This window comes from Thalassophryne amazonica, chromosome 22 (assembly GCF_902500255.1).
Source record: "Thalassophryne amazonica chromosome 22, fThaAma1.1, whole genome shotgun sequence".
NCBI classification, from domain to species: Eukaryota; Metazoa; Chordata; class Actinopteri; order Batrachoidiformes; family Batrachoididae; genus Thalassophryne; species Thalassophryne amazonica.
Window position 1 is genome coordinate 36,600,389 of NC_047124.1, and position 12,643 is coordinate 36,613,031.

At 40.4% G+C, this 12,643-nt stretch overlaps 1 protein-coding gene across 1 annotated transcript in view; it reads left to right on the forward strand.

Annotated features, from left to right (window-relative positions):
* The first annotated feature begins 578 nt into the window (after positions 1-578).
* LOC117504272 (toll-like receptor 2) overlaps positions 579-12,643 on the forward strand; it is a 28,141-nt gene continuing 16,076 nt past the window's right edge. Inside the window, exons 1-2 of the mRNA XM_034163697.1 lie at positions 579-690; positions 791-3,291. Coding sequence (XP_034019588.1) covers positions 626-690; positions 791-3,257 — 2,532 coding nt within the window. The 5' untranslated portion in view covers positions 579-625 and the 3' untranslated portion in view covers positions 3,258-3,291. The remainder of the gene's footprint in view (positions 691-790; positions 3,292-12,643) is intronic.

Genomic DNA, 12,643 nt, shown 5'->3' on the forward strand with positions numbered 1-12,643 from the left:
TTTCTTACTCCAGCGCTCGTGTCTGTGGGTCCTGCAGTTGTGTCCAGTCACTCTGTGCCTGTGAGCCTAACACAGCCTGACAAGTCCAAACTTGACCTTTTTAGAATCTTTATGATCAGAGAAACCACCTGGTGTCATTCTCAATATGACTGGACCTTTTTTTGATTTCAACCCCTATCTGGCTACAGCTGCCAGCCTGGATGGCCACCATACATAAATATGAACGAGGGGTATATATAACTAGTAAATTATGGGTGGTAGGTTTTGCCACCCAAGGAGGTACTGACAGGCCCAAGTCCTCTGAGGAGGGACTCTGCTGTCTGGCAGGATCCGCCTGCACAGAGCTCCGTAACGTCTGCAGCAGAAAGAAGCCATGGAATTGTGTGTTTCTGCAGGTTCAGCACATTTTAAAGGCTGCAGGCAGCTGAAGCTTCCCTCATGGTGTATAAATGAGTGTCACCACAAACACCCCCAGGACGAGCACAGACCCTGAGAGGCACAAATCAGGTTTCAGTTCCTCAGTCCTTACTAAACAAATAACTTCCTGTTTTGCACGTAATGCTGGCTGAGGCGTTAGAGCGAAGTGAAGTCTGCAAACACAAAGAGGAAAAGGGTTTCCTGTCTGATGTTTAAAGCTGGAGCAGAACAGCCGACAGTCCACAGCAGGTGGGACGTCATGGTCGCACAAAGGTACAAACACTTCAATGCACTTATTGTTTGTGGCTCCATTGTTCAGCGTGTTGACTGCTCAGTTTTCACAGTTTGACTCAAACTGATTTTGGTTTTTCAGCACAAATGTGGTTTTGGTCTTTGTCCTCCTGGTCTTCATGTCCGGTCTGAAACTTGAGTGCTCAGCCGCAGAAGATGAAGAGGGATTTGAACTGTGTGTTTCCTCTCGGCGGCAAATGAGAGACCTCTCCCATCAAAACCTAACCGCCGTCCCCTTGGGTCTTCCTGACAACCTTCAGTATCTGGACGCTTCTCACAACTCCATCCGCAGACTGGACGCAGATCCGTTTCTTGGATTTTCCCAGCTCTGTTTCCTGAAGCTCACTCACTGTGGGCTGGAACAGATTTCTCCAAGTGTGTTTCTTCACACACCAGCCCTGAAAATTCTGAACATATCTTACAATCACTTGTCTGCCGTCCCAGAGCTGTCCCTGAACCAGCTGAAAGTCCTGGATTTGGCCAACAATCTCTATGCCACCTACCAGGTCCCGGGGTCATTCCAGAAGCTGACCAAGCTGGAGGTGCTGTTGCTCGGCAGCGTTAAAGCTCTGTCAGTGAACCACGGTGACTTTGAACCCCTGACCAACACGTCTTTGAAGCATCTGTGGTTAGGAGCAGGAACTCAGTGGCAGAAGTACGATTCCGGCACTCTTTCCAAAATTAAGACCATTGAAAAGTTTTCCCTTTTTGCAAAGTTTTGTGGGACCTTTGACATATTAGAGATGTTACTCAGGGACCTTAATGAGACAAAGACAAGAACACTGATATTTATCAGACTGTTTCCGGACAGGTGCAACGTGCACTTGGACCCTCTGAAGAGCCTGAGGACCATGCCGTTACTCCAGGACATGACTATCGCCAACACTTGGATTAACAGCTCCTTTATGGAGATGGTTGTGAAGAACATCTGGCTGTCCTCTTTCAGGAATGTGTCATTTTTGGATATTGTTTACAATGAGGACACCCCAGCAGGGATTCAGTTCCATCCCATCAATCACACAGCCGGTGTCTGCTCCATAACCTTGAATGGCATCACTCACTATCAGTACAGATATCCAACCATCAACATCAGCACCGACTCCTTCTCCAGTTTGACCTACATCAAGTTCTCCAGGACTGGAATGAACATTATACCCTGTGACATCCTGTCCACCCTGCCGTCTCTGGAGACACTGGACCTGTCTGATAACCTCTTGACTGACACGGGCTTCTGGTGGCAAGGTTGTTCCTACACCTCAGCCTTCCCCAGACTCAGGCGGCTATGTTTGAGTAAGAACCGCTTCAGAAACCTTTCCCTTATCTCCAAGAATCTCCATCAGATGAAGACGCTGGAGTCTTTGGACCTCAGTTTCAACTCCATCTACTTGGGCGACCTCTGTGCTTGGCCGACTCAACTGACTGAGCTCAGTCTGGGAAACAACAACCTGGGAAATAGTGTCTTTAAATACCTGTCTGCAAACTTTGAGAGGATTGATTTGTCAAAGACGGGGATAACAGTGGTGACGCAGGAGGACATGAAGCAGTTTCCCCGCCTGACACACCTTGACCTCAGCTCGAACAGCATCCAGGTTCTGCCTGTGGACCTCAGTGCTCCAACTCTGCTCTCCCTCTCTGTGGACCAGAATGCAATTACATCTATTCCCCAGGAGGTCCTGGCAGGACTCCCCAGGCTTCAGACCCTCAGAGCCGGGAACAATCCCTATGTGTGCTCATGTGCATCCTATTGGTTCATCATGGCCCTGAACAAGTCTCTGGTTCCGGACTGGCCCGTTGACTACACGTGCAGCATGCCACCCTCGTGGGCGGGCCTGCCGCTTTCAGAGTACAGACCCAGCAGGATGTCCTGCGAGGCGTGGCTCCAGGCTGCAGTGGCTGTGCCTGTGGTGATGGCCATGTCTGCAACCGTCGCAGCACTCTTCTATTTCTGTGATGGACTGTGGTACACGAGGATGCTGTGGGTTTGGATTCGAATGAAGAGGAGGAGCAACAAACGCTCCACCCTGTTGAAGAACGTCTTGTTCTCTTACCACGCCTTCATCTCCTACAGCCACCAGGACTCCAACTGGGTGGACAGCCACCTGGTGTCTTGTCTGGAAGGTGCTGGGTTTTCACTGTGTGTCCATGAGCGCGACTTTGTGCCCGGCGAATGGATCATAGACAACATTATCAACTGTGTCGAGTCCAGCTATAAGACACTCTTTGTCCTCTCCAAACACTTTGTCCAGAGCGAATGGTGCAACTATGAGCTCTTCTTTGCCCAGCACAGGTCCATCAGCATCCAGCAGGACTCTCTGGTCTTCATTCTGCTGGAGCCCATGCCCACAGATTCTCTGCCCAAGAAGTTCTTGAGATTGAGGACTTTGCTGAGGCAGCAGACGTACCTGGAGTGGTCTCAGGACGAGTGCAAGCAGCATGTTTTCTGGGCCAGTCTGAAGTCAATGCTGCACGTCGCCGACAGGTCTGTCGTCTTGAAGCAAGTGGCGCTGGCCATTGCCGACACCGTGCCGTTGGTTACACGCCAGCTTTAACAGGAACCCCAAAACTAAGAGTCCAGAGAGGGTTGTGAGTGATTTTACATTATCGAAAAGGTCTCTTTATATATATATATATATATATATATATATATATATATATATATATATATATATATATACACATACACGAGGTCTGTCAATAAAGTATAGGTCCTTTTTATTTTTTTCAAAAACTATATGGATTTCATTCATATGTTTTTACGTCAGACATGCTTGAACCCTCGTGCGCATGCGTTAGTTTTTCCACGCCTGTCGGTGACGTCATTCGCCTGTGAGCACTCCTTGTGGGAGGAGTCGTCCAGCCCCTCGTCGGAATTCCTTTGTCTGAGAAGTTGCTGAGAGACTGGTGCTTTGTTTGATCAAAATTTTTTCTAAACCTGTGAGACACATCGAAGTGGACACGGTTCGAAAAATTAAGCTGCTTTTTGGTGAAAATTTTAACAGCTGATGAGAGATTTTGAGGTGATTCTGTCGCTTTAAGGACTTTTCACGGTGCGAGACGTCGCTCAGCGCTCCCAGGCGCCGTCGTCAGCCTGTTTCAAGCTGAAAACCTCCACATTTCAGGCTCTATTGATCCAGGACGTCGTGAGAGAACAGAGAAGTTTCAGAAGAAGTCGGTTTCAGCATTTTATCCGGATATTCCACTGTTAAAGGAGATTTTTTTAATGAAAGACGTGCGGACGGATTGCAGCGTCGGCTCGCAGCCGCCCCGACGCTCCGTCACAGGAAAAACACCTCTGTTGGAAGCCTTAAGGACAAGTTGGAACATGTCCAGCTGTTAAACAATTTCTCATATACTCACTCCACTGAAAGCCATCAAAAGCCAACTGGATTTTACAAATGGTTATCAACACGGAGGTGTTTTTCCTGTGCCGCCGCACCGCGCCGGCTGCGTCCCGACGCGTGGACCCGTCCGCACGTCTTTCATTAAAAAAAATCTCTTTTAACAGTGGAATATCCGGATAAAATGCTGAAACCGACTTCTTCTGAAACTTATCTGTTCTCTCACGACGTCCTGGATCAATAGAGCCTGAAATGTGGAGGTTTTCAGCTTGAAACAGGCTGACGACAGCGCCTGAGAGCGCTGCACGACGTCTCGCACCGTGGGAAGTCCTTAAAGCGACAGTATCACCTCAAAATCTGTCATCATCCGTTAAAATTTTCACCGAAAACCAGCTTAATTTTTCGAACCGTGTCCACTTCGATATGTCTCACAGGTTTAGAAAAAATTTTGATCAAACAAAGCGCCAGTCTCTCAGCAACTTCTCAGACAAAGGAATTCCGACGAGGGGCTGGACGACTCCTCCCACAAGGAGTGCTCACAGGCGAATGACGTCACCGACAGGCGTGGAAAAACTCACGCATGCGCACGAGGGTTCAAGCATGTCTGACGTAAAAACATATGAATGAAATCCATCTAGTTTTTGAAAAAAATAAAAAGAACCTATACTTTGACAGCCCTCATATATATATATATATATATATATATATATATATATATATATATATATATATATATATATATATATATATATATATATAAAAGAGGATTAGCACTTGATTGGTTAGCCAATTATTTATCAAATAGGTATCAGTGTGTTCATTTTGGAGGGACAAATTCAAAATTGTTGAGGATCACATGTGGGGTGCCCCAAGGGTTAGTCCTTGGGCCGTTGTTGTTTTTGTTGTATGTTAACGATATAGGTTTGGTGTCACAGTCTGTGCGTTGTATTTTGTTTGCTGATGACACGACTGTGTTCGGTAGTGGGGACAATTTGGAACAGCTTTTGGAAATGATGGAAAGGGAATTATTAAATTTTAAATATTGGTTTGATTCTAATAAATTGTCACTTCATTTTGGTAAGACAAAGTGTATCATATTTGGAAATAAGCCCAGGAATTTAAATAGAAACTTATTATTGAACAATGTTGAAATTGAAACAGTATCTGAAACTAAATTTCTTGGCATTTTTTATTGATGATAAATTAAGTTGGAAAACCCACATAAATTATGTCAAATCTAAAATTTCAAAAGTTATTTCAATTTTGAACAAAGCACATTATTTTCTCCCCCAACATTCGTGGGGCATGCTGTATCATTCAGGACTTGTCCCATATATGAAGTTTGGGGAAACACGTATAAAGTTATATGTAAACATCTTATCATAGGGACCTCGTAGTACCATATCACCCCAATAGAGCGCTTCGCTCTCAGACTGCAGGCTTACTTGTAGTTCCTAGGGTTTGTAAGAGTAGAATGGGAGGCAGAGCCTTCAGCTTTCAGGCTCCTCTCCTGTGGAACCAGCTCCCAATTCAGATCAGGGAGACAGACACCCTCTCTACTTTTAAGATTAGGCTTAAAACTTTCCTTTTTGCTAAAGCTTATAGTTAGGGCTGGATCAGGTGACCCTGAACCATCCCTTAGTTATGCTGCTATAGACTTAGACTGCTGGGGGGTTCCCATGATGCACTGAGTGTTTCTTTCTCTTTTTGCTCTGTATGCACCACTCTGCATTTAATCATTAGTGATCGATCTCTGCTCCCCTCCACAGCATGTCTTTTTCCTGGTTCTCTCCCTCAGCCCCAACCAGTCCTCAGCAGAAGACTGCCCCTCCCTGAGCCTGGTTCTGCTGGAGGTTTCTTCCTGTTAAAAGGGAGTTTTTCCTTCCCACTGTAGCCAAGTGCTTGCTCACAGGGGGTCGTTTTGACCGTTGGGGTTTTACATAATTATTGTATGGCCTTGCCTTACAATATAAAGCGCCTTGGGGCAACTGTTTGTTGTGATTTGGTGCTATATAAAAAAATTGATATGATTTGATTTAAAAGAAAGAAAACCCAGAAACGTTAGGCTAATTGTTTTTGTGGTTCTCTTTTCTGTTTTGTTTACTTACGCATCATATATTTGATTGTTCTGTTCAGTTATGTTATTTTCTGATTTTTTTTTAGTGTATTTAACTGTGTATAGTAGTTGGTGCACAGAGTGAGCGTGTATAAGCTTTTGCTTCAGCCCTTTTGGAATTTCCCAATTTGGGAAATTGTTTGAGTTATTGTTGTATTTTCTTTTGTTTTGTTGATTTGTTATGTTAGTAAGAGTTTATGTTGGTATTTTGTTCATGTGTGTGCTGAATAAACTTATTCATCATCATTATTATTATCATCATTATATATACTCAACAAAAATATAAACGCAACACTTTTGGTTTTGCTCCCATTTTGTATGAGATGAACTCAAAGATCTAAAACTTTTTCCACATACACAATATCACCATTTCCCTCAAATATTGTTCACAAACCAGTCGAAATCTGTGATAGTGAGCACTTCTCCTTTGCTGAGATAATCCATCCCACCTCACAGGTGTGCCATATCAAGATGCTGATTAGACACCATGAATAGTGCACAGGTGTGCCTTAGACTGCCCACAATAAAAGGCCACTCTGAAAGGTGCAGTTTTGTTTTATTGGGGGGGATACCAGTCAGTATCTGGTGTGACCACCATTTGCCTCATGCAGTGCAACACATCTCCTTCGCATAGCGTTGATCAGGTTGTCAATTGTGGCCTGTGGAATGTTGGTCCACTCCTCTTCAATGGCTGTGCGAAGTTGCTGGATATTGGCAGGAACTGGTACACGCTGTCGTATACGCCGGTCCAGAGCATCCCAAACATGCTCATTGGGTGACATGTCCGGTGAGTATGCCGGCCATGCAAGAACTGGAACATTTTCAGCTTCCAAGAATTGTGTACAGATCCTTGCAACATGGGGCCGTGCATTATCCTGCTGCAACATGAGGTGATGTTCTTGGATGTATGGCACAACAATGGGCCTCAGGATCTCGTCACGGTATCTCTGTGCATTCAAAATGCCATCAATAAAATGCACCTGTGTTCTTCGTCCATAACAGACGCCTGCCCATACCATAACCCCACCGCCACCATGGGCCACTCGATCCACAACACTGACATCAGAAAACCGCTCACCCACACGACGCCACACACGCTGTCTGCCATCTGCCCTGAACAGTGTGAACCGGGATTCATCCGTGAAGAGAACACCTCTCCAACGTGCAAAACGCCAGCGAATGTGAGCATTTGCCCACTCAAGTCGGTTACGACGACGAACTGGAGTCAGGTCGAGACCCCGATGAGGACGACGAGCATGCAGATGAGCTTCCCTGAGACGGTTTCTGACAGTTTGTGCAGAAATTCTTTGGTTATGCAAACCGATTGTTTCAGCAGCTGTCCGAGTGGCTGGTCTCAGACGATCTTTGAGGTGAACATGTTGGATGTGGAGGTCCTGGGCTGGTGTGGTTACACGTGGTCTGCGGTTGTGAGGCTGGTTGGATGTACTGCCAAATTCTCTGAAACGCCTTTGGAGACGGCTTATGGTAGAGAAATGAACATTCAATACACGAGCAACAGCTCTGGTTGACATTCCTGCTGTCAGCATGCCAATTGCACGCTCCCTCAAACCTTGCAACATCTGTGGCATTGTGCTGTGTGATAAAACTGCACCTTTCAGAGTGGCCTTTTATTGTGGGCAGTCTAAGGCACACCTGTGCACTAATCATGGTGTCTAATCAGCATCTTGATATGGCACACCTGTGAGGTGGGATGGATTATCTCAGCAAAGGAGAAGTGCTCACTATCACAGATTTAGACTGGTTTGTGAACAATATTTGAGGGAAATGGTGATATTGTGTATGTGGAAAAAGTTTTAGATCTTTGAGTTCATCTCATACAAAATGGGAGCAAAACCAAAAGTGTTGCGTTTATATTTTTGTTGAGTGTATATATATATATATATATATATATATATATATATATATATATATATATATATATATATATATATGTCTGTCTGTGAACAGCCTAGAGCCCACAATTTTTCATATATCATTATGAACTGTTTTACTGAAGATTCATATCCTGATAGACGAGGAGTGTTTCATATTTCAAGGTCATAGGTGAAAGGGCAAAGTCAGGAAAAATGTTGGAAAATTGTAAAAAATTCCTCTCTTTAACATTGAACAAATTAAAAAAATCATAACTCTGTCAGAAAAGATTAAATTGCTTTCATATTTGAGACTGCTATGTAGGATGGTATCCTTTATCGGCTGACAAAGTTTGATCTAGATCTGATCCAGATTGTGGATATTGTGGCTGTTTAAATTTAACATTGAAAAGCCATTTTAATGTCTATTTTACATTATATCTTAATCAAACGAACCCAAATCACTCTCATATTTAAAAGTGAGGTGCAAACTGACACTCACTATCACATGACAAAGTTTGATCTGGATCTGATCCAGATTGTGGATTTTGTGGCCATTTAAATTTAACATTGAAAAGCCAATTTAATGTCTATTTTACATTATATCTTAATCAAACGAGCCCAAATCACTCTCATATTTAAAAGTAAGGTGCAAACTGACACTCACTATCACATGACAAAGTTTGATCTGGATCTGATTCAGATTGTGGATTTTGTGGCCGTTTAAATTTAACATTGAAAAGCCAATTTAGTGTCTATTTTACATTATATCTTAATCAAACTAGCCCATTCACTCTCATATTTAAAAGTGAGGTGCAAACTGACACTCACTATCACATGACAAAGTTTGATCTGGATCTGATTCAGATTGTGGATTTTGTGGCCGTTTAAATTTAACATTGAAAAGCCAATTTAATGTCTATTTTACATTATATCTTAATCAAACGAGCCCAAATCACTCCCATATTTAAACGTGAGGTGCAAACTGACACTCACTATCACATGACAAAGTTTGATCTGGATCTGATTCAGATTGTGGATTTTGTGGCCGTTTAAATTTAACATTGAAAAGCCAATTTAATGTCTATTTTACATTATATCTTAATCAAACGAGCCCAAATCACTCTCATATTTAAAAGTGAGGTGCAAACTAACACTCACTATCAAATGACAAAGTTTGATCTGGATCTGATTCAGATTGTGGATTTTGTGGCCGTTTAAATTTAACATTGAAAAGCCAATTTAATGTCTATTTTACATTATATCTTAATCAAACGAGCCCAAATCACTCCCATATTTAAACGTGAGGTGCAAACTGACACTCACTATCACATGACAAAGTTTGATCTGGATCTGATTCAGATTGTGGATTTTGTGGCCGTTTAAATTTAACATTGAAAAGCCAATTTAATGTCTATTTTACATTATATCTTAATCAAACGAGCCCAAATCACTCCCATATTTAAACGTGAGGTGCAAACTGACACTCACTATCACATGACAAAGTTTGATCTGGATCTGATTCAGATTGTGGATTTTGTGGCCGTTTAAATTTAACATTGAAAAGCCAATTTAATGTCTATTTTACATTATATCTTAATCAAACGAGCCCAAATCACTCTCATATTTAAAAGTGAGGTGCAAACTAACACTCACTATCACATGACAAAGTTTGATCTGGATCTGATTCAGATTGTGGATTTTGTGGCCGTTTAAATTTAACATTGAAAAGCCAATTTAATGTCTATTTTACATTATATCTTAATCAAACGAGCCCAAATCACTCCCATATTTAAACGTGAGGTGCAAACTGACACTCACTATCACATGACAAAGTTTGATCTGGATCTGATTCAGATTGTGGATTTTGTGGCCGTTTAAATTTAACATTGAAAAGCCAATTTAATGTCTATTTTACATTATATCTTAATCAAACTAGCCCATTCACTCTCATATTTAAAAGTGAGGTGCAAACTGACACTCACTATCACATGACAAAGTTTGATCTGGATCTGATTCAGATTGTGGATTTTGTGGCCGTTTAAATTTAACATTGAAAAGCCAAATTAATGTCTATTTTACATTATATCTTAATCAAACGAGTCCAAATCACTCTCATATTTAAAAGTGAGGTGCAAACTGACACTCACTATCACATGACAAAGTTTGATCTGGATCTGATTCAGATTGTGGATTTTGTGGCCGTTTAAATTTAACTTTGAAAAGCCAATTTAATGTCTATTTTACATTATATCTTATTTAAACGAGCCCAAATCACTCTCATATTTAAAAGTGAGGTGCAAACTAACACTCACTATCAAATGACAAAGTTTGATCTGGATCTTATCCAGATTGTAGGATTTTGTGGCCGTTTAAATTTAACTTTGAAAAGCCAATTTAATGTCTATTTTACATTATATCTTATTAAACGAGCCCAAATCACTCTCATATTTAAAAGTGAGGTGCAAACTAACACTCACTATCAAATGACAAAGTTTGATCTGGATCTTATCCAGATTGTGGATTTTGTGGCCGTTTAAATTTAACTTTGAAAAGCCAATTTAATGTCTATTTTACATTATATCTTATTTAAACGAGCCCAAATCACTCTCATATTTAAAAGTGAGGTGCAAACTAACACTCACTATCAAATGACAAAGTTTGATCTGGATCTTATCCAGATTGTGGATTTTGTGGCCGTTTAAATTTAACTTTGAAAAGCCAATTTAATGTCTATTTTACATTATATCTTATTTAAACGAGCCCAAATCACTCTCATATTTAAAAGTGAGGTGCAAACTGACACTCACTATCACATGACAAAGTTTGATCTGGATCTGATTCAGATTGTGGATTTTGTGGCCGTTTAAATTTAACTTTGAAAAGCCAATTTAATGTCTATTTTACATTATATCTTATTTAAACGAGCCCAAATCACTCTCATATTTAAAAGTGAGGTGCAAACTAACACTCACTATCAAATGACAAAGTTTGATCTGGATCTTATCCAGATTGTGGATTTTGTGGACGTTTAAAGCCAATTTAATGTCTATTTTACATTATATCTTAATCAAACAAGCCCAAATCACTCTCATATTTAAAAGTGAGGTGCAAACTAACACTCACTATCACATGACAAAGTTTGATCTAGATCTGATCCAGATTACAGATTTTGTGGACATTTAAATTTAACATTGAAAATCCAATTTAATGTCTATTTTACATTATATCTTAATCAAACGAGCCCAAATCACTCTCATATTTAAAAGTGAGGTGCAAACTAACACTCACTATCAAATGACAAAGTTTGATCTGGATCTTATCCAGATTGTGGATTTTGTGGACGTTTAAAGCCAATTTAATGTCTATTTTACATTATATCTTAATCAAACAAGCCCAAATCACTCTCATATTTAAAAGTGAGGTGCAAACTAACACTCACTATCACATGACAAAGTTTGATCTAGATCTGATCCAGATTACAGATTTTGTGGACATTTAAATTTAACATTGAAAATCCAATTTAATGTCTATTTTACATTATATCTTAATCAAACGAGCCCAAATCACTCTCATATTTAAAAGTGAGGTGCAAACTGACACTCACTATCACATGACAAAGTTTGATCTGGATCTTATCCAGATTGTGGATTTTGTGGCCGTTTAAATTTAACTTTGAAAAGCCAATTTAATGTCTATTTTACATTATATCTTATTTAAACGAGCCCAAATCACTCTCATATTTAAAAGTGAGGTGCAAACTGACACTCACTATCACATGACAAAGTTTGATCTGGATCTGATTCAGATTGTGGATTTTGTGGCCGTTTAAATTTAACTTTGAAAAGCCAATTTAATGTCTATTTTACATTATATCTTATTTAAACGAGCCCAAATCACTCTCATATTTAAAAGTGAGGTGCAAACTAACACTCACTATCAAATGACAAAGTTTGATCTGGATCTTATCCAGATTGTGGATTTTGTGGACGTTTAAAGCCAATTTAATGTCTATTTTACATTATATCTTAATCAAACAAGCCCAAATCACTCTCATATTTAAAAGTGAGGTGCAAACTAACACTCACTATCACATGACAAAGTTTGATCTAGATCTGATCCAGATTACAGATTTTGTGGACATTTAAATTTAACATTGAAAATCCAATTTAATGTCTATTTTACATTATATCTTAATCAAACGAGCCCAAATCACTCTCATATTTAAAAGTGAGGTGCAAACTAACACTCACTATCAAATGACAAAGTTTGATCTGGATCTTATCCAGATTGTGGATTTTGTGGACGTTTAAAGCCAATTTAATGTCTATTTTACATTATATCTTAATCAAACAAGCCCAAATCACTCTCATATTTAAAAGTGAGGTGCAAACTAACACTCACTATCACATTACAAAGTTTGATCTAGATCTGATCCAGATTACAGATTTTGTGGACATTTAAATTTAACATTGAAAATCCAATTTAATGTCTATTTTACATTATATCTTAATCAAACGAGCCCAAATCACTCTCATATTTAAAAGTGAGGTGCAAACTGACACTCACTATCACATGACAAAGTTTGATCTAGATCTGATTCAGATTAC